Source organism: Brienomyrus brachyistius, chromosome 22 (genome assembly GCF_023856365.1).
Source record: "Brienomyrus brachyistius isolate T26 chromosome 22, BBRACH_0.4, whole genome shotgun sequence".
NCBI lineage: Eukaryota > Metazoa > Chordata > Actinopteri > Osteoglossiformes > Mormyridae > Brienomyrus > Brienomyrus brachyistius.
In genome coordinates, this window is record NC_064554.1 from 15,468,168 (window position 1) to 15,491,231 (window position 23,064).

Below are 23,064 nucleotides of genomic sequence, written 5' to 3' on the forward strand. Positions count from 1 at the left end.
ATTTATCGCGTGATGAATCAATCAAAAGATGACAGCCAACTGACGGCTCGCCGCGCGCCTCTGGTGTGGTGCGTATACACATGCACGCCGGCTGCAGTGGCCGTGGGGATGGGCACGGCGGCGTACAAGTAGCCCTGCAATGGTGCTGATTACAGGACACGTCTAAGCATGGAAGGGACCCTGGGGAGGCTGCCTTGGCACCTTCGCCCCTTCACACCCTCCAGGCCTTCATCCCGGCACAATTAGCTTGACTCTGAGGAACCTGCGTCAGGCGGCCATGTCCTGAGGGTCCCCCAGCTGGGATGCAGCATCTGCCTCGTACTCATGCAGGTACTGCGAGGCTCCAGACCCCTCCCCGGCTTACACCCCCACACTCCCAGGCCAGAGTTCAACGGGATAGCCAAGAACCAAGCTGAGATGTTCACTCCTTCTGACTACTTTCCGGTGCAAGCCGGGAATATAGGTGAGCACTCTTTCAGTTACTGTGACCGTTACCACAGCTCCTCCTCAATTACCCCGTTTTCAGGAGAACCAGATAAGGGCCACTGGCAGGAAGGTCAAGAGCAGTGTTCCTCTCATAGACCCATGGGTGCTCTTGAACAGTGTCTCTCAATCCTCCCAGCTCCCAACACACATGTACCTGGTAATCTGTGCTCTTGATTGGCTGGGAGCTGGGAGGAAGCAAAAATGTGGACTGTCTGGGGGTATCCAAGAACTGGGTGGAAGAACACTGCCCTAGATATACTGCAGTATTGCCTTTAAAGGGCAGAGGGGGTGTCTGTTTGGGGTCTACTCAAGATTATCCCATTGTGACATTATGACTAATATTACCATATTGGCTTGAGCTGCATCTCATTTTTCATAGCGTCAAGCCTTCCGGACATTAAAGCACAATACATAGTTATGACAATATTTTCAAAAGCAATGTTATTCCAGTGCGCCCTGTGATGGGCTGGCCCCCCATCCTGGGTTGTTCTCTGCCTCGTGCCCATGGCTTCCGGGATAGTCTCCGGACCCCCCGCGACCCAGAAGTATGAGCGGTTTGGAAAATGGATGGATGGATGGATGTTATTCCAGTATTTTGAAAACAAGCGACTGACATTCAAACATGGCTAGAATTCGGTGTTTCCCAATCCGGTCCTTGGGGACCCATGTTTTTGCTCCCTCTCAGCTCCCTTGCCAGACAGTCATATTTTATCAGAGAACCTGGAAGGGCACAAATACATGGACTGGCTGTGGGTCCCTGCGGACCGGATTGGGAAACTAGATACATGAGTTAAGACCTAGGTGTTTCTGCATAAACTCACATACTAAATTAATAACCTCTTTTTTTTTCCTTAATTACCCATCATGCCATGCCTCTGCATGACCAGGTTGTAAGCAGAGGCAGGGGTCATGGGACATAAAGCTTCAGAGAGAATATCTGACTACGCTGACGCCCACATCTCTGCAACTAGACAAAGACTAAAGGCCCCTGCAGAACAGTTGGATCCACGCAACACACACACTCACGCATGCAAGGGGTCCATAAAGAGAGACAAACACCAACGCTCCTCTTTGAGATCCAACAGGAGGCGAAGCCTCTTTTATATATATAAAAAAAAAATTAAAAATCACATCTGTAGACAGTGACACCTCTCTATTAATGACAATGAATAACGATTAAACTGAGATGGCCAACAAGCTTCTTTGTTCCCCTGAATTGGAAGTTCTGTTTTTTTTTTTGTGGGAATGTACCCATCATCTCCGCTCTGACATTAATTTGCACTTCTCTCTCTCTCCATTTTCTCTTCTCCTCCGTTCTCATTTATCTACTTTCCTCGCCTGTCATGTTTCCACTCAGGACATCGTATTGCCTCCATGGCCGCCGTTGAAATTCAGAATAAATAGCGCCACACTGAGTCTGACAGCCCAAGCAACGCCACGGCCCCCTAACCCCCCCCCAGCCTGCACATCCCACCACCCTTTAGTCGAACGCATCCCACCTGTACCCCGCGCCTTCTCTCCATCCTCCAATGCCCCCCCCCCGAACCCTCTATACTCTTCTGGAATGCACTCACCCAGATCAAAGACCCTCGGACATCTGTGTAGCCCGGTACTGCCAGCACGGTGCCAGCTGTGCGAGACGCGTCTGTCCGTCCGTGTGTCCGTGGGGCTGCGGGGACAAGCAGATGGGAGGCTTCCGTCACATGGCGAGTCTCCTCGCGCCTCCAGGCCTGTCATGCCCAGAGGCCTTCACCGCCCCCAACAAACCTCCATTGCTCCCTTACCCCATCTCTCCTATCGCCATGGACTGACAATCAATACCAGCAGGATCACTGCCATGGTGATTTCAAAGCCGTGTGTGTGTGTGTGTGTGTGTGTGTGTGTGTGTGTGTGTGTGTGTGTACACCCGTACGCATCTCTCTGGTGAGCTGAAACCAGGCCGATGCAAGAATCGTTAAACAGGCATCTTCTCACACTGTATGCTTTGAAGAGACATGCTCTTCAAAGGAGTGGGAGGGGGGCACAGGGACTGACAAAGTTGCCTTCCGCAATAATCTAGTGGAAAATCCTGCTTATAAAAATGCACCGCCGTTGGATAGATTCCAACATCCAATAGGCCCCTTCTCCAATGAAGACCCCACAGATGCATGACCGACGGTCCACTGCTGCGCATTATTAAGCAGGTGGCCAGAGAGCGTGCATACACACAGACACGCCCCCAAAAAGCTCCCAGGTGCCCGCAATCAAGACGTCAATGTACCGAGTTCCGCCACCAAGCCGTAAGCTGACAAGCCCATCAAACATTCTGCACATAATTACATTACTAACCCTTATATTCAGGTTCAGCTCCTTGAAGATGAAAAACAACAAATAATCTGGCAGACCCTCCAGTGGATGATTTGGTCGAGCACCTTCCTGAGCTCCTGAACTATAAAAGATAACCAGCTGGTCTCCCGGCCAGAACCGTTTGAAGTGAGCGGCCTGTCTTCATTCCTTGCCTTTCCTCGACGCACTCTCTCATAAACCTTATCTCTTTGGAGCCAACAAGCCCATCCACTCAGATATACATGCCTAAAGTCAACGACTAAGCAACATCCTGGTATAAGAGGAAAGGCCATCACTAACAGGCACGGTTATGGGGTTTATCCAAGTCTGACTTTGCACAAGCCTTTCCTGCGTTTTGTTTTATGCTCTGCCCCATTTCCCCGGCCAAAGGGAAGATTGGAAACCCAAACTGGATTCAGCCTCAGCTCCACCGTCAACAGCCTTCGACCCGCTAACAGCTTCAGACGGTCCGCCTCAAAGGCTCTGAGCAGGCGCTGAAAAAGAGGCTCAGAGTTTCACAAACGACACCCTCAACACGAACACTCGTTCCTTGAAGACGACCTCTTCGGCATGCATCTGCGGTCGAGGACCTGGGGGAGGGGAGCACCGGGTTTGAGGGACAAAGCAGAAAATGGAAGGTGGGATCACAGGGAGGATGAAAGATGGGGCTAGTGCTCAGCAGACTGATGAAAGAGCAAAAGCAGCCACCCAGGAGCAGGAGAGAGGAAAAAGAAAACAAACGAGAGCTGAGCTGGAGACAAATTAAGAAGAAGCTGGAAAGGAACAGAGAGGGACGAGGTACAGCATGAAAAGCAACAGCAGCCATGATTCGGGCAGGAGAAGCGGAAGACGGTGATGTGGGCTGGTCAAAACAGCCTTAGATTTTCAATAAGGCGACCATTTAGGGAGGTGCCTCACCAGGGAGGTTACATCAAGCGCTTGACTAGGCTGCTAAAGATCCACTAAGACAAACTGTCACAATTAGAGCACAACTGTCAGCACGGCAGTAATGGCTACAAGTGCCCCCCCCCCCCCCCCCCGACTCCCTGACATCCACGCCCGGTAATGAACACAGCATGACTTTCACACTCACGCTAGGGAGGCTGGGGGGGGGGGGGGGGGGGGGACATCTACAGATACCACGTTAACTGCTGTCCCAGTCTGGTTTCGATACGCTCTCTCCAAACACCCAACCTGCTATACAGAGTCTGACTGCCTAGAGCAGCTGCTGAACACTGCCGGCCATCCGGATCCGGGAGCGCTCACACGGTAGCCCCCGCCCCTTTCGGCACACTGACAAAATGAAAATTGAAGCCGCGCCCCCCCCCCCCCCCCCCTCCCAATGAAGCGGAAACCAACTCGAGAGTTTCACCAAAAACAAAAAAAAAGGCAGGCGATTTCACCCAAAGAGCACAGGCTGTCCTCATGCGATGATGCTCAAACCGCACGTTTTATTTATTTATTTATTTTTATAAAGAAAGCAACAAAAAAAAAACAACATGCACACGTTCACACCTTCGCGCCCGCCAGCTACGAGAAAACTCCAGATCTTTCCGGGACAGGAAATGAATCCACTTCACCGGTACACGGAGAACCGGTGAACTCGGTGACAAAAACAAGCAAAACGGTCTTTAAAGATCTACAGTCAAACTCTACGCCGTCCAGGAGGTCCTCACACTTACGGCAGTCTGTGTTCCTGGAAAAAAAAGTCCCCTAACGAAGCAAAATAAAAAAGTTAAACAAGGCCGACACCTAACTGCAATCAAGCAAAAGTGCAATCGGCCATTTCACAGACTCTTAGCAAAATCCGCATTAAGCCAGTAAAATATGCATGCAAGTTTGCAGATGAAGTGAACAGAACTTATTCTGTCACTGATTATTGCTTTAAGGAGTACCGGTGCCTACATTTCGTATGAGATGTATCTGTGCAGCGGATGTCCTTCGTCGCAGTTTTTCATATTTTTATTAATTTCATTGCATGAAATTGTTCTCCAAAAAAATTAATTGAATTATGGGGAAGCCACAGTGTAGGGGGCGGGGGCGGGGGGGAGGGGCAGAGGGGGGTAGATTGGAAGTTTCTACTGGGGATAGGGGAGGGCTGCTGAAGAGAGAGCTCACGGGGAAGGACACACGCAAGGGCTGTATTCCCGCAGTGAATCCGCAGCCCATCCACATGCACCAGAAATCAGATCATTGGGCTCGTCACAAGACAGCCAAAATGTTTGGAAAACATTATAAAGGCAGAAAACGTGGAGCACAGGTGGAGGGACACTGAGATGGTAGCCTGGACAGCCCTGCGACTGCCCCAGCAGGCTGCTCCAAAAAGCCCACCGGGGGTACAGCTTTCAATCAGCCTCTCCAAGCGACTCCAAGCGGTCAGCCTCAATCCTGTTCCCATGCTGGGGGTGGATGCCCCCCTCCCCAATGAGGAGGACGTCTGAATGCCACTGCGCTCGTTAAGCAGCTGCAGCCACGCCGCTTCTCACGTTACTTCGCACTTGAGTCATTTGCGTATGCAAAAGCACTGCGAAAATGTCAGTGTGTTTAAACAGCGCCCGTCGCTATAAAAAAAGTCGGGTAAACGCAGCGCAAAACTGCCACGCAAATGGATTCCCCGTCTGGGATATGCAAATGAGACTCTGGGGGGGGTCAGCTCACGAGGGCATGAGTGTGTGCGTACGCGTTCACATGCATACGTGCGGTGATCCTCCCCGTATCAACACACCACATCCACCTTCCCCCCCACTGGAAATAATAAAGCGAAGCTGTGATAACTGTCGCGGCAGATCTCATCTTCAGGGCCCTCTACGCTCCCCCCACGCGAGGCCCCCACCCCACCACCCCTCACCGGCGCTCCTCCAGCTCACCGCCTCTCCTTCTGTCATCCTTCTCTCCCAGCTGCTGGAAACACCACGCTCAAACCCGACATCCTACCGGAAAGTTAGTCCTACTTCACGGGAAACCAAACAAACACAGCCAATCTGAACAGAATCTCATCTACTCTTCAAGGGCTGGGATGTATGCGGGGTGTGAGCGAGGGGGAACAGCAGGAAGACAACGGGGAACTCTCTAATATTCTCTTCATAATTACCACTTACTAGCCCACAGCTCCTGTGCTGTGTCAGGTACACCGGATAACTGGGTAAAGAAAAGCCTCATAAGTCAAACACCCATCCCAGGATTAGCTCCGAGATTCCGCCACCAGCATCCGTCGCTGTCCCTTCCGACATCCGCCGTCGCTGAACCTCCTAACACAGTCACAGACCCACCCAGTCCAAGCAAGAACACTCTTCAGGAACGGGTATAGGCCCATAAAACGCCAGAGCAACTAGCACAGACGGAGGCATTTATCGGCATTCTGAACATCAACCAGTGAGGACGGGGAGCGAGGGGGGGCTTCTGTTTCGGCATTCAAGCCCAGCGAGCAGCCACACCACTCCACCCAATGCCTCTCAGACACGAAACACCAATCTCTCAGGAAGAGGGTAAAAATGCAAGTTTTTTAAGAAAAAAGGACTAACTAATAAGTTATCATATGAAAAGTGGGTACCATTAAAAGTAGAAAAATGACAAATGTACGTCACCTGACTGCGAGAGGCTGAGAATCCCTGGGCTCCCCTATGCTGGCCCAAGAATACAACTGACACTCTCGAGTCAGCAAACCTGGGGGGGGGGGGGGGGCACACGCCATACAGGCATGGAGCCCACGGTTTACCTCGGCTGGGCGGCGTGACCCAGTAGGGGGGAGGGGGGGCTTGTGGGGGCCGCATCTCAGTGCCATTAATCCGTGTGCAAACCCACGGACGCCAGCGGTTTCCGCTGCTCTTCTCCACACCTGCTCCCACACATTCACACCTGCCACGCTTCAAGGTTATATATAGGGGTGCTGTAGTGAGAGAGATACCGCAGCTACTCCATTGCAGGCAGGCCTTAGTCAATGGGGGACGCTTTTATTACCAGCGTGACCACACGCGCGCGTGCGCGCAGGCAGCACACGCACACACCGGACCGCCGAGCTCGGGTTATTCATCAGAACTGATTGCACCAGATGCGGGTGGCATCGACTCCTGGCAAAGGAGTCTGAAAGACTTTAAACCGCCGCGACCGCTCGGCTGCAGAGGGAAACAGATCGGCACATTTAATGCTGGTCGGGAGGGAAGGTGAAAGGCGGTAATGGACAGAAAGCTCCCGCGGACTTTCAGAACACCACAGACGGCGTTTAAACCTCTGAGATAAAATGGGAGGCGGAATTAGAGTGGACCGAACCCCCCCCCCCCACCAAAGCAAGCTCAAACCTCACGTGAACTTAGCTCTTTTTTTTCCCCAGGGACTGGTGCACGTGTAAGAGCCCATGGCAAGGCATGATTCAATCAGGGAACGACAGCGAGATCATGACGTCTCGGGAAGGCCGTTCATCACACAGCTTTAGTGCTTCGGTGTCTGGCCGGGGGGGATCTGCGGTCCCTCGATTATCACAAGGGTTTGCGGCACAGGGAGAGAGCAAGGGAGCGAGAGGGGGATAATTTAAAAAAACGTGTGCAGACGGAGAAGACGGAACGTAGAGCAGGAGGAGAGACACACGGCACACAATGAGAGAGATCAACCAAAGCAATGACTTAGGGAAGGAGCTGCACTACTGTGCCCACAAGGGGCGCCGTCATGCCAGTTAGAGGGATGTTTTAAAGGGGTTTCGCTGAATATCTTTATGTAGAAACAAGCTAAACAGGCCGAACGAAATTCCAGTATTAATACAAATATCATATGGCTAAATATCAGAAGACAGCAGCTTTAACAAACAGGGGCTCTGAGGAAAAAACTGACTCGATGACTAAACCCCCACCCCCTCCAGGGCCAGACTCAGACATCTGCAGGCGTCAGGCGGGTGCCCTGACAGCGAGCTCACGCGGGCCTTTACGCCTGGTGAGGGCAGAGAACCCAGGAAGGAGCCCCCCTCCCCAAATTCAGCACAGAGCCCGTGTCAAGCCAGAAGCTAAAAACTGGCAGGACCAGAGGCTGGCGTGCCCCCCCCCCCGCCCCCCGGTGCTTTCCTCCCATTACCCGCTTCTCCATCTCTCTTCCTTTCTGCTAATCGGGCCTGACAGCTGGAGAGAGCAGCAGCAGGTGAAGGCCGAGCTGGAGAAAGCTGCCAGGGAGAGGTTACTGCAGAGCCCCCACCCACCCTAGGCCACCTCCCTCGCACACTCCCCTCATCTGTCAGCAAAACTCACTGCTAACACCACAATGAAATGATCCTTTACATGCCATTTGCCCAGGTACAAGTACAGGTGCACAGGAAGGCTTCTTCTGGACAGAGTAAAAATCGGCATTTTCCAAAAATTCACCGATGCATTCTTGGATGGCTAGATGAACACTGCTTCAACTCCCAAACGTCTCCTGAGGGCCACCTCAGCCATTCCATTTATTAGGCAAATTTCACCACCAGTCCACCTAATTAATTAATTGAATTAGTTTGGAAAAAGTCAATGAGGTATTGGAACACCACACGAGGGGCACTAGGGGTTTCGAGTCGTGTATTGAATGGCTGTCGCAAATGCAGGGATGACCTTCGGAGAGGTTTTGAAATGGCTGAGTTGACACACTACGACAGACGTGACATGAAGATCATTTCGATGCCAATTTCTTTGCCTAAGACAACATTGTAGATACAGTGAAAGAGTGAAATTTTGGGGGGGGCAAGCAAAGGGTCAGGCCATTTATCTGGCGCTAGTGAAGCATCCTGGGGAGTTAAGGGCCTCAAATCAATAGCCTAACAGACCACTCATTCGAGACCAGGGCTTGAACGAGCATCCTTCCAATCACAGGCAAAGAGGCACAACACAGAGCCACACAATGCACCCCCCCCTCCCCCGACATAGTCCAAAAAGGGGGGAAATAAAAAAAAAAAGAACATAAATAAGTACTCTGATGCAAATCAAATGGAAGAAGGGTAGAATTATTTATACAGCCTGATCGCCCATATAGTCCGGGAATGCAGCGTTCCCTGGTTGAAGCACAATAAGAGGAGCCGACCCACTTGAGAGAACTTTCTCGCGCACGTGGAACGGGGAGCTGGGAGTGCGAGTGACCCCTACAGCGGCGTGCGGGGCTGCACATCTATAACAGGCACACGCCCCACCTAATGAATATGCATCAGTGCCCATTACTATGCCAGGAAATAAGCAACTTCCAAGAAGCCTCCGCTCCTCTGTCTTGCGGGAGCAGCGGGGAAGAGGAAAAATGGAGCGAGGCTGGAGGCCAACGCGTGAAACCCGGCGCGAGAAGAGCCAGAGGCACTCCGCCACCGAGGACCGAAAAGCCCGGGCCCGGCACCTGATACGCACCTTTGTCTAAACTGCCAATCCTGACCTGGAATCGTCGGTCATGTGACCACGCATTTAAAAAAAAATGGTTTGCATAATCATACGAGAAGCGGAATCAGAGAGTACGCAGGTACATGGCTACATCCAACAGAGGAGTAAATAGTAGCACTGCAAGACAAAAGAGTAACAGAAATAAATAAAAACACAAAGACTAATAGGTTACAGATTACAATACAGCTTTTATCCAGAGCCGTGATAATAAATAATAAACTCCAGTCAGTCTATACCTCAGCCTTGTCACCTGTGCTGCTTAGGATAGACTCCAGGACCTGCTATGACCCTGACCATGATAACAATAGTAATGATAACAATAACTGCAGTTAAGCATCATAATTAAATGTGTTCCCTTTTCCAGGGCAGATGACTGGCACATTTACTGGCCACCCACACCTCAAAACTGCATGCCACACGGTTGCAGTATAGCCCTTCAGTCTTCCATATTTATTCTAAGCAATATTGTGTTTTTCTTTTATTGGACAACTGCTAGACGCTCCAATTTAGGCCGTGTAAAATACCCACAACACTCACCTGTTAGGGCTTTAACTAAGGCACCAGTTTCAACTCCACGCTCTGCAGAAGCATATTAAATCAACAGCGTGATCCAGGCCGCAGGTAAAAGAACGAACAGCTGGAACTTCAGGCTGTTCCAGCAAAAGGGCAGAGAGAATTCCTTCATTGCTAGGTAACGGTTCACTTAAAGAGGTATTCTTGAATCCATTATAAATATTCCACACACAATCCAATTAATATTGCATTCACAGCATTCGACAGACCAAACCGGCAGCCCAAATATCAAATTGCATATTTTAAAGACCACGGTTCCCTGACCTGTAGAGATATATCCTTTTTTCTCCACGGAACGTGGCTGGGACCACGTAATTACTGTGAGAGAGACAAATGCTGATGGAGAGAGAAATCCTCTATGGTATTTACGGGTTTTAGTACACAAGTCTGAGGGAAAAGGTAGCCTTGGCAAACTGGGAGGGGACGTGGGACGGAAAGCCCACTAATGGGTAAGGTCATAACCAAGACTTACCAAATATACCTAATTTCTGGTATGTGCCAACTTAGTTGAGAGATTAAATTAAAGTTAATGGGTTAAGTTCGACTTAACACTAGTCAGTGAAGGAAGACGCTTAGTGCTCATTAAGAAACAGAATGATCAAATAACTTCCATTTTTACACGAGCTGGAAGAGACCGGGTAGCTAGAATAAAGACAGGATATAAGGTCAGGTCAAGCTGGGGAGCATGAACTTGTACAGCACGTTGGCGCCCACCACACTACAAAGCACCTTGGCATCCTGATTGGCAACCTCCCCAAACTGACACGTGGTCCAGTCGCACCCTGAGGAAATGGTCATCTATCTGCCACAGCCAGGTGTTATGTGGGCGTCCCCTCAGCCTGGTCCAGCCGCACAAGTTCCCAGCAATGAGGATCCTGTGAGCCGGATCACCATCAGGGAAATGTGCCACATGGCCATGGTGCCGTAACTGACGCTCCCTCACAATGCAGGTAATGTGCCTCATTGGGGAATCCAGCAGTGAGGATCCTGTGAGCCGGATCACCGTCAGGGAAATGCGCCACATGGCCGTAGTGCCGTAACTGAGGCTCCCTCACAATGCAGGTAATGTGTCTCATTCGGGACTCCTCTAGCAGCCACTCGTTCGACACAAAGTCAAACCAGCGGTACCCAAGGATTCTCCTTAGAGACACAGCACTAAAGGAGTCCAGTCTTCGTCTCAGATCACTGGATAGCGTCCATGTCTCACAGTCATACAGCAAAACAAGAAGCACTAGGCCTCTAAAGACTTGCACCTTCATCTTCTTAAAGATATCGGGAACGTCACACACCCATTTCCAGCGACCTCATGACCCCCCCATGCTCTCTCAGTCCGTCGACTGACTTCATAGGAAGAGTCACCAGAGACATGAATGTCGCAGCTGAGGTAAGTGAACCTTTCGACGCATTCGACACTCTATCCGCAGACAGACACTCTGCTGATGGCTGTGTCCAAGAGGTCATTCAAGGCCTGGATCTTGGTTTTTATCCAGGACAGTCACAAGCCAGACACTCAGTCTCCACACTTAGTCTCTCAAGAACCCGGATCTGAGCCTCCATCGACTCTGTGAAGATCACCGCATCGTCGGCAAAGTCATGATCAGTGAATCTTTCACCACCAACAGATGCACCACGGCTGCTGGAGCCCACGACCATGCCAAGCACCCACTCCATGGAACCAATGAACAGGGTCTGAACGAGAACACACTCCTGACAAACCCCAGAATCAACTGGGAAGAAGGCAGAGGTTTTGCCTCCCCTCTGCACAGCACTCACAGTACCGGTGTAAAGGCCGGCCATGACGTCCAGCAACTTTGGGAGGATCCCACAAAAAGTCTCAGGATGTCCCACAAGGCAGTTTGAGTAACTGAATCGAACAATTCAGGAAAATCAGAAAAGGTTGCAAAAAAACACTGCCAATATTTACGCCTGCATTCCATGAAAACCCTCAGTGCCAGGATATGGTCAATGGCAGACTTCTTAGGCGTAAAACCAGACTGCTCCAGTCGCTCATAGGCGAGAAAGTGATCATGGATTCTATTAAGGATGGCCCTAGCAAGGACCTTACCTGGCACTGAGAGCAGGGTTATCCCCGTGTAGATACTGCAATCCAGCCGATGACCCTTCCCTTTCCAGACAGGGACTACAAGTCACATTTTCCATTCAGTCAGAATGATGCCTGCCTCGGAAATAGAAGCAAAGATTACTTGCAATTCCAGGAGGACAGCCTTACCACCAGCCAAGAGAAGTTCACACCGGATATCACAGATCATTGTGACCTACTCTACCCGCAGCTGATTCACCACCCGTGCAGTCTCAGTGAGTTTGGGTGGTTCACTAACCGGAGGATCAGTATCAAGAACTGAGGACCCAGAAATGTCCACTATCCTAGCCAGAGGTTCGGCTTTAAACAGCTGATCAAAGTAGCCAGCCCAGTGGATCACAACTGCAGGTTCATCTATAAGGACGTCCATAATGCTTTGATTTCCCTGTAAGGAGGACGTGGGTCACTAGACCGTAGATGGTGTGTCAGTTGCTCACCGATCCCTCTAACAAACACCTCCTCACAGCCCTCGCAACCATCCTTCTCAGTTCCCAGTCCCAGCCATGCACTGCGACTCCTCCCAATAATATCCAGGCTTTTGTACGAGATGAAGCACCTCTTTCTGGAAATACCGGCAACACCAACACAGCCCTCAGCAACCTTTAGAGTCTTGTCACGGAACGTCTCCTACTTCACATTAGAACTAGCAGTCGTACTCAAGTCCAGCCTCATTCCTCTAGTAGGTGGTAGCCTACTGGACCAAAGCTGAATCTTCAGAGTAGCAACAAGTCAGTGGTCAGAATTTATAAACTGGGCAGAGGATAATCGCCAAAAGAAAATCCTGTAATACACATGCAATACACTGTAATGTCTATGTAACCATAGACTGTAGGGGTTAGTAAGGCAGGCTTCCGCAGTTCAGACGCCAACTAAGAGTAAGCATGAGGGAAAAACAGCCTTTAGGAAGAGTACCAAGCAATTCCTGAGATCACGATGGCATTGGCGGCCCATGGTGGCAGGATCAGAGCAGAACACGCAAAGGCTAGATCTTTACCTGCCCATTCCATCATCAGATCTGATAGCTAGAAAGATAAAAAGCTATTCTGCGTGACTACATCTGCATAACAATAAACCTATGACAGTGGCACAATATGTTCACCTTCAAAACTTCAGCTTGCGTTTAAAGGATCAGATCAAACCTCCAAGGCCTAGATGTAACTTTTCTTCAAGAAAGGGAAGTAGCAGTTGTCCTGGAGACCACGAGAGCCTATCTATTCTTCCATCTCCAAGGCCCCAAATTAAAGGACAGCCAACTCCACAACAGGCAGGCCACAACACAAACAGGTAGCCACACAAATCCTGAGGCTGTTACTGAGTAATACAGAGCTGTCACAGTTTAATTGACTATGTAAATAGTTTCAGTTTCTATTTTATTAAACATCCAGGAGAACAACGGGGACATTATATGTTAATGATGTTTTTTTACTGAGATATAATTGCACTCCCTTAACAAAACGTTTTAGCAATTCATAAAAGGCTTCCTCTACACAGAACAGGCTGGAACATTTTTTCCATGGCTTTTAAAAGAATGTACCTGTATGCAATAAAGGGAGAGACCAACCAATGAATTGGTAATCGCTTGCTGGCACTCACATATAGAATCTGTCGTGTTAATGAGTTGAAAGCAACAAACGGCTTATTATGAATAGTAGCTGGGACAATACAGATCAGAAGAGTCCACATACCTAGTGAGATATTTACTTAAGCGATGAAGGTTATGCACACTCTCAACGGATCCTTGTTACACTCCACTGCGGATCTGCAGGCTACACTTCAGCGGCTTCTCGCACGTTTCACGGTGAATGGTACGCCGAAAAACAAAGAAGCCCACTCAATTTGTTTACCTGGCAGGTCAGCTCTGAAGAAACACTCGCGGACCAGCCCGAGCCATCTTCTCTACGGTGCTTCTGAAATCACTGGGAAGCACTTCCTGCATAATTTTGCAGTTTTAATTTGAGTTTGCAATGTTAACACATCTTTCTGATGTTGGACTCATTCTGACCGGCCATATGGGGGGGGGGGGTGGTATCAGGGCCCAGAGAGCACAGACTGGGGAGGCAGCTTTAAGCGTGTTATTTTTAGAAACTTAAAAACATAAATTACTGTGGCAGCTGGCTCTTTAACCAAGTTAAGACATCAGAACGGAAAACTTAAGTACTTCAGTGACACGCGCAAACAAGAAGTTCTCACGTCTGTGCGGTTACTGCCCGGCTGGCAAAGCTCGTCATCCTCTTCCTACTACGAAGGTCTCTTCTCTGCCTTCGTACCAGCTGGCTCTTTTTTCGACCAGAGCCAAAAATGAGGGCAAGCTGGGTGTCATCAACATCGAATTTTGGAAAGAAAGAAAACACACAGCTGAGGCTCGGTCCAACAATCCTCACAATCTCATAAAAAGCAGGTTTTCTAAAAAGCAGGCTCTCTTCTTTACCCACTATTCTGGACTGAATCTCCCTTTCCCACATTTAAACACTTGCATCATCATAGTTCTGTGATGCATGTGAACGACTTTCATTCATGACTATCAATGGCACTTCTGTGTACTTATACTAGCCTGCCTTTGTTTCCCCCCCCCTCAACCCTGTTTTTTCATCATTCCTAACACAAAATACTATAACTGTCGTAACAACAACACACTTTGTAGAGACTTCTGAATTCTCCTCAGCCCACACTGGAAAGATTCGCTATTTTACAGTTAAAAAAGAACATTTTTCAGGCTCAGAGAAGCTTTGTGGGAATGCTGACAGAGCAAAGCTGAAGCCAGACAACCTAAGATGTATCTGTCTCTAGCTTTTAAAGAGGCAGGGCTTAAGTGCATTTCTTGCGCCGTTTAAGTTGCTGCTTGTCCGCCGTCTGCTTGCAGCTGCGCTCACGATACCCTACTACAGCAACTTTGACCTTCCATTCCACCCTACAGAACCCAACAAATACCTGAAGTGGGCTTTGTCTTTCTCTTGAGAACAATGCCAAAAAAAGAAGGGAGAAAGGAAAGAGTCCTTTCATTAGACAGCTTTTGCTATCGCGAGGCTCGGTTTCTGTACAGAACGGACCCAGGTTAGCACAGAGCCAGGGAAATGGCAGATGTGCATGGGCACATTTTCCAGATGTTTAAGGACCACTGTGAACCTGGGACACAATCATTAGAACGGTTGCTGAAATCGATACGGCTTTTCAGATTACACCTCTCGCCGAGCAATTTCATATTCTGCTTGCAATCCTTCCGTTTCGAAGAATGCAATTTCTGAAAGGTATGAACTATCGATTGCGCCGGCGTGCCTGCCCCTCAGCACAATAGCACGTCGATGTACATGAAGCCCCCGGGGTTATACCGCGTGAGCGTGACCCGCCGCCTCGACCTTTTGGGAACCCGGCGGGGAGATGAGAGGAACGAGGACCTTCCTGTCCCAACACTGCAGACGGCCGGGTTCAGTCTTTATTTGCATAAACGCCGCTTCTGTCCTTGTCTGACGAATGACGGAATAAGCTCAGGAGTCACGGAGAAATATGGCATGATATTAACCATCTAGCCATTTGCAGTTTTCCTAGGAGCTTCACGGTAAATTACAGGAGGCTACAAAGCAAAGACAATAAGCGATTTTCAGGACAATTGACAGAATCTCCAGAGACCCTGGAACACCCTAAAAAATACAATCAGTATATATATTTAAAAAAAAAAAAACGTTGATAGTCCCTCCTTCACACTGCCCTTCTTCAGACAAATGCATTATCCATTAAATACTTTTCTATTATAATCTGTGCATCTTTAGCGGCTTTTACGCCAGCTGTTGTGAAGTGACAGATTTCACATTTCTGCACATCCCTCCACAAGAAACATCTAAGAGGAAAAGAGAAACGTGAACACCAGTGTGATCGGAATCGAGTCGTGGGTGGGGGTGGGGGGCTGTTTTAATCACAGCTGTCATTCATATTCCATCTGCAGCCCGGGTCAGCATAAGGCTATGCCACGGGGAAATGGAAACCTGCCTTCCATATTCATTACGCTTTCAAACCTACCACAAAAAATAAAAAAGATGGCATGATGATGGCGAGAGGGAGTCAGGGGGCGTCTACCCACAGACCCGCGTGTGCCACAGATCCACAGACAGGGACGACATCCCCTCGGCCGATGGTGCTCTCTTTCCGACACCAGCCTTCACCTTGGTCTCGCTGCCGTCTCTCCTTAATGCCTCAGAAGGGCAGCCGGTCCAACATACAGCCCCATCGCTGCCCAGACGGTGCCGCTCAAATGATTCATGTCCACAGAAGGTGTCGCAGTGAGCTGTTCCGGGCCCGGGCATTCCGCTGCCCCGCTCCATTCCCCTCTCGCCGTGCCTGTAATTCCACACCTGCCCTCTTTCGAGAACGCTCCCAAGGCGAGTGACCTTTCTGTACTGCCACATATTATGTCAGCTTACGGGAGCCGCATCCCCTGGGCCATTAATAGCCCTGCAGCTCCTGTCTCAGCCCACCCGCCTGCATCTGGTTTCGCCGTAGCAGCGTTAGCGCTAGCGATGAATTTCGGGGCCGTAACTGTGACAGCTTAACGACATCCCCAACCCCACACTTCCTTTGAAGTTAATCGATGTCAGGTCCTATTTATTCCTCCTTTGATGCGCTTTGTTTGCCTCACGCCCCCCCCCCCCCCACCTACAATCAGCTGTGGCAGCAGAGGTTTAAAATGATGGGGGCCTTGTTAAATAGGCCCTGCCTTCGCTAGCACTGAAACAGGCCAACCAGGAGGACCGGTCATTCAGGGGCAACCTGAGCTGCAGGCAGCGTTTCCTAAAATCTACAAGCAGGAATCAGGGCTACACTATTTCAGGATCCTCACTACATCCTTAGATGACTTACTAACACACTGGATGCAAAAGCTGCCATGCCCTGCATTTCACACTGCACCCAACAGCCTAATCAAATGACACAGAAGCAGGTGTGGATCCTTCACTTTCACCACCTTCATTCTTACAGTCTCCATTTCCAGCCTCTGCAAATAAAGACCGACACGCCACAGAGCCTTAAGACTGTGATTTTGCCCCTGAAATAATCATCACAAAAATCAAGTGGGTTACAATTTTAAATCAGAGGAAGCATATTTATGAAATGCCCTTTGCCAAGATTGCAAAGGAAAAGTGTTATATTCGCATGACACGCACACAAAGTATGCAAGCACATATCAGGAAACTTTGAAATGTTGTGAATTTTGTCTGCCTATAACAAGACATGATGCTCTCCCTGTTGCTATCTTCACACCCACATTCTTCTTCTGCACATTTGCCATGCTACCCTGGCCCTGCACTCTAACGCATCTTATCTGTCCACCGCATCCTCACCACGAGGACAGCGTCTGAAGTCGCGGCTGATTTCATGCTGCACCATTTCTACTGCTTGCTGTAACACATCGAGACTTAAGCGCCTGCTTACAGAAAAACCTACGACAAATGGGAAGACTTTATATTTGGCCAGGCCTTGAAAATGTGCGCGTGTTCTCAATGGTCATTATAATTAAACATAATACCTGATTGTGACTTCGAAATGATTGGCCGACTTTACACTCTCGCGACGTTTTGTTAATTTAGGAGCACAAACCAACACAAACGCAGCAGCGATCTTCACATAACTCCACAAAGCCGGACTTACAAACATACACCATTATTTCTTTTAACTGTTACAGGCATAATTGAAATCGCTGACAAAGTGTGAAACCTCGCTACGGCTACTTGTTTGCATTGTCCGTTACAGGTGGATTTCCTGTCTCAGAAATGCAAAACATATATACTATTCCATGATATCATCGAACCAAAACATGAGTCAATGCCCCATCCTTGCAATGTACTAGAGCTATTACGATATCCACAAAAACATGCAACAAATTAAACTAATTCAGAAACTTCATCCAAGTAATGACAGCAAGAAGCGCAGATGGCAGGTTGCATGGTCTCCAGACCCTGACACATAAATGCTGACCGCCTTGGTTCCTCAAACTTACATGGCCATTTGTTCAGCTTTTTTTCTCTCCCTTTTTACCCTTTTCCTCAGTTAGGTCAGCTAACTACAGTGAGAGCCTCGTCATCTGCCATGCCTGGGGAGTTCATCGCTCCCGAATTATCAGGTTTTCTAGACATGTGAGCCTTCGACTTACAAACTGATACTGACTTAGGATTCACCAGAGCACAACGCAAGGGATCCTAACACAGCCTTTGAGGTCTGAGCTGTCAAATGAAACGAGTTCGCGGCAATAAAAGTGGATTATTTTGAGGAGTCACCGATCATTTCTGAGACATGTTATATTTAATGCATAAGACATAGCACGCCTCAGAAAAATGTCTTGGAAAAATGAGTTTCCTCAAAAAAAAAAAAAAAAAAAACATCCATGCATCTTCTACGCCGCTTATGAAGTCCCAGTGAAGCTGGAGCCGGGAAGTACAGGGCATCCTGAACAGGATCCCGCTCTTCGAACAATTAGATTCCTCACATAAAGACACAGGGTTTGCCACATTCCAGAGCCAAAGTAATCCAAACTTTAATTTGCAAGTGCGATAAAATATGATCTTTACAGCTACCAATGCCATGTATGTTACACTGCACATTCAACTGCATTAATAAAAAATGTTGATGTGGACAATTTTGTTGATAATCTGCAGATCACGTACACTAAAATCACACTGCAACTACAGGAATGTCGGTTGCAAATGGCACCCATTAAAAAAAACCCAATCAAATAAGCTGGTCAGAGGCCTGTGTTCAATAAAGCACATTGGGTTGCTAACCTACAAGGATAGGGCATAAAACAACTGCATCGCTTATTAGCCAAGTGACTTATTTCTTAATTACAACCATATGTTAACGCAAATTAACTTCACACAATTACAGAGACTCTGCGATAACATATTATATAAGATTTGCGTATTATTATTAAATATGTCATGTGAGAAAATCATTTGGTCTTGCGTATGACTTATTGCGCCAGGAATACGGAAGCAGGGAAAGCAGCACCGCACAACAGCAACAGCTGAGCCAAAACTGCTCAAAAATTACAACATGCTCAAAATACTAATCAGCTATATAGGCTTAACGAAATTTCATCATAAACCTTTCAACAGCATGCAGCTCAATATTAAACTCATCAGTTTCTGCGTAATCTGCATATTAAATGTTAGCACAAAGTAGCGACTGCAGTCAAACTCATTCCAGTTATACCCAAAACCATTACATTTGAAAGCCTGTGATGTAAACCAACCATGACAGAGCAGAGAGTTTGACACAAAACAGCATACCACTGCTCTTGCCACTGAAGGGATGCCCCACAGCAGCTGCACAGAAAGCTAAAACCACGACTCTGGGCTGTGATACCTTAATAAAAAGCACAGTCGCGCAAATGGACTTTGATCCTCGCGGACTTGACATTCTGATGTTTCGCTGCGAATGCTAGCACACAGTTTGAGGGGCAATAATGCTTCTGGGAAAAGAGCTGTAACAGAGATTCCCATTTATAGGACAGTGCAACGTGACAAAAGGGTTTTGAGTTCTGGGACTGCCCCAAAAAGCCATGGGCACAACGTACAATTATGCTGTAGACCAAGGAATCATTTTTTGAAGTATAGTTATAAACCCATAGTATCTGGTTACCATTGAAGTTTAAAATGTTACAATAATTCAATTCTCTTCATGCAGAAATACTCGCCAAGGCACTGCGTATGACAGCCAAAACTGTAAGGGCGGAGAGGGCTGCAGAAATAAATATAAGTTAGAGCTAAGTGTGTTTCCTAGTAACTGCTGTAATATACAGACATCCAGGCATCCATTTTTCTTTAATCACTTTTACATTTCGGTAAGTAAATTACAGGTATGGATTAGAGATTGATATGCTAGTTCTGAGTCAGCAGAAATGGGTACTTATCCGGCCACTTTTAATAAATGGCGAACAGGTACAACAAAATCCAACATTAACACAAAAGCCACGACGAATTAAACTGGGCAGAGAGCATGACGAATCATGCTTTCTGGTGGCTTAATCATGGATAATGCATTTGTCTGAATTAACTGCTATGAACTAACCCTCAAACAGGAATCCAAAAAGATGTCTGAAGGCAAATTAGCCTCCAAGGCTGAATATAAACTACAACAAAACAATGCAAGAAGGCACCAATGGAGTAGTGAGCTTATATTTTGGTAAAACGTCAGACCTGCGCTCCCCCCGCCCAAAACATCCGCGTCTCCATTACCTTTCCCTACCTGCCGTGACGCATGACGTCGCCGACCCTAGCGGCGACAACGCCTGGCGAGCGTGGGGTCGGACCTCATCCTGCAATGCAGCATCCCGTAAGCGCTACCCAACGCGCTCCCCGCGGGGCTCCCTTTCTGGCAGCGTGCGCCCCTGCAGCGAGGCACCGCGCATGCGCGACCTGGCAACCTGCGCCTATTTGGCAGGATACCGCAACGGCAGGAAGAGCGCATGCGCCAGCCGCTTCGCCCATTCGCTTCAGAGCAAGGCTCACTATTTGGCAAAGGAGATCCCTTAACTGACGCACAGGTTGCTATTTATCACCAAAATGAAACCGCAGAAAACCCTTACCCTGAAAATTATTTCACACGAGTAAGGATAGACTGTCCCTTCTTCCATAGACCCGAGAAGTCACAGACTAACAAGAAAACACCACACAAAACGGCAGGGTTCAAATAATGTATGAGTAGTTAGCCTACTGACTAGCTAGCAAGTTAGTTAACAGACGTTCTCTCCAATATTTAATTTAATCGTTTTGTTGGCTTGTTGAAGTGTTACCCGCAATAAAAACATCCGTATTCACATAAACTATTCCAGTACATAAAATGAGTACTTTTTAATTTGCTACAGCTCCTCAGTGTCTCATTAAACTCTTATCACAATACAAAGCGCTGAATTACTTCAGGCTGACAAAGAAAAAATGAAAGTAACAAAGTGGAGTCGCCTTCATCGTCCCTTTCATGTCGTTGTTGTTTTGCTTTGTTATGATATTTTCTTTAAACTCACCTTTTCAGAATCTGTTCGTCGGCCGGATCGAGTTTTCGCAAAGACGCTTCTTCACATCCGGGTTACCCTGGTGACGCCTGTGCGTGACGCCCCTAACCCCGCCTCCAAATTACCTGTCAAACGCACCCCCTCCTCCAAAAAATAACATTAAATAAATCGCAAAATCTCTTCAAATTTTTCCAAATATTTCTTAAGTCATACACATACTTACATACAAACATACAGGAATGAATAAACGCATCTTTATGGGCATATCTGTATTTATGAGTTAATCAAGCTGTTTTTTATGTATAATTAATAGTAACACTGTATTTTGGACGTATAAATCAAGTGTGCTGCAGGTACGAGTCGAAATTAGTAGTGGAATATAGAAACAAATTAAATGAACCACCAGTTTGTCATACATTCATTCATCGTTCATTTTAGTAGTTATGTAATGCTTTATCTCATTCATTCTCTTCTTTTTGTTGATTTTAATAACACTATTTAATTAATTTTGCTTTTGTTTGATGTGTGGAGCAAGGCATTTTTATTATGAAACACTGTTAACTAACCTGTTAAATAAACAGTTATTATACTGGCTTTAAACAACTATTGAGGCTTAGAGTTATTGCGAGGCTTCTATAAGTATTTCCAATATGTAAGCGCTTTAATTGAATTATAAATAAATAAAGCGCGCGTGGCAGAGAGAGGAGGGCGTTCTTCGGGGACCAGCCATGGGGAAATAGGGAGGCTTAATTACAGCTGCAGCGACATCTACGCCCGGCAGGCACACAGAGGAGGAGTGCACTGGCTGTGTGAGCATGCAACTGTGCATCATTAGCTGTGTTTCTGTTGACTGCGGCGGTCAGCATAATCTCGGTGTTTATGGAGACTCCCGTATATTATCCAGGAGCTACTGCTGGTGAGAGTAACACCGACTGGTCACGCATAATTATAATAACTGGTCATTTTCTTTATATATTTCCAATGGCTTTTTGTGCAAATTGTGACAGCTTAACAGATTTTCACATGCAATTTCAAGGCTGTGTTTAATTTCTTGCAGAATGCTCCTAAACTCATAGGTCTTTTGCCTTGAGTTAAGTAACTACCTTTAAAGCAGCATTTCAAAGATAAAGATTATGGGAAATCGATTTCGGGAAAAGAATACAGTGTGAAAGAACAACACAAGGCAGGAAAATCCAGATGAAATTAGTAATGCAATTTATTAAGAGATATCTATGTGATAAAAATACAGATTTAATGAGTAATTAACTGTATTTTAATTACTCCTTTATCCACCTTCTGTACCCACTTGTCTTAATCAGGATCATGAATGCGTGGAGCCTATGTGGTACAAGGCAGGGAATAACCTAAGATTGGGTGCCAATTACCCATTGCAGGGCACGCTCACACACCATTCATTCATTCACACATGATTTGATAACTCAAACTCACCTAAGCATGTTTTTATACTGTGGGGGGGGGGACACCAGGGTCTCAGGAGGAAACTCCATGATGATATGGAAGAACATGCAAACTCCACACACACTGAGTCAAAATGGAGACTCAAACCCCAGTGTTTTTGCCGTACAGGTTCCATTCACTTCGACTGCACGTGGACTAGCATATTGTGAGACTTGTTCCAACTCAGTAGACATGCAAGGAAGAAACTGGGATTTCTGAGAGTGCAGACTAAAATGATCTTTGCCGTCTAGGTCTGGACATGCATTCTGGGACAAAAGAGAAAAGAGAACCCAGCCTTAACTGATGGGTAATATAGCACAAGTGAAGAGAATTCATGGACAAGCATCACCACCACCCCTTCCCGGCCCCCCCTCAGATATTTTAATGAATGACTGTTTGTTTACAATACACTTACCAATTGATGGACATGTCAACGTGTTTAAGAATTAATGGCCGTGAAGCAGAGATTGTTATACACAGAACACGAAACAAGCAGCATACGAAACAAGTTCCTTTCCTGACCTCAGCAACAGGTGTTTATCGTGGCTTGACAAAAGCTCATTACATCAGGCCGACATGCTATCATGTCACAGATCACAGGTGTGGCCAATCGGGGGGGCTCTAAAGTCACATGTCGCCCCAGCCCCTCAAACAAGCTCACAGCACAGGCAACTCTGCCCTTTCTTGCAAAGCGACTGTAATTACTTCAGGGATGTCAGACGAAGGCACAGCTAATAAAGGCTGATGAGGGAGTATTG

General features: G+C 47.6%; 1 protein-coding gene across 1 annotated transcript in view; it reads right to left on the reverse strand.

Moving 5' to 3' along the window:
• The window catches only part of LOC125717977 (speckle-type POZ protein-like), a 62,024-nt gene extending 41,179 nt beyond the window's left edge, over window positions 1-20,845 (reverse strand). The window contains 1 exon segment of the mRNA XM_048991413.1: window positions 20,086-20,845. Coding sequence (XP_048847370.1) covers window positions 20,086-20,099 — 14 coding nt within the window. The 5' untranslated portion in view covers window positions 20,100-20,845.
• Window positions 20,846-23,064: the final 2,219 nt, after the last annotated feature.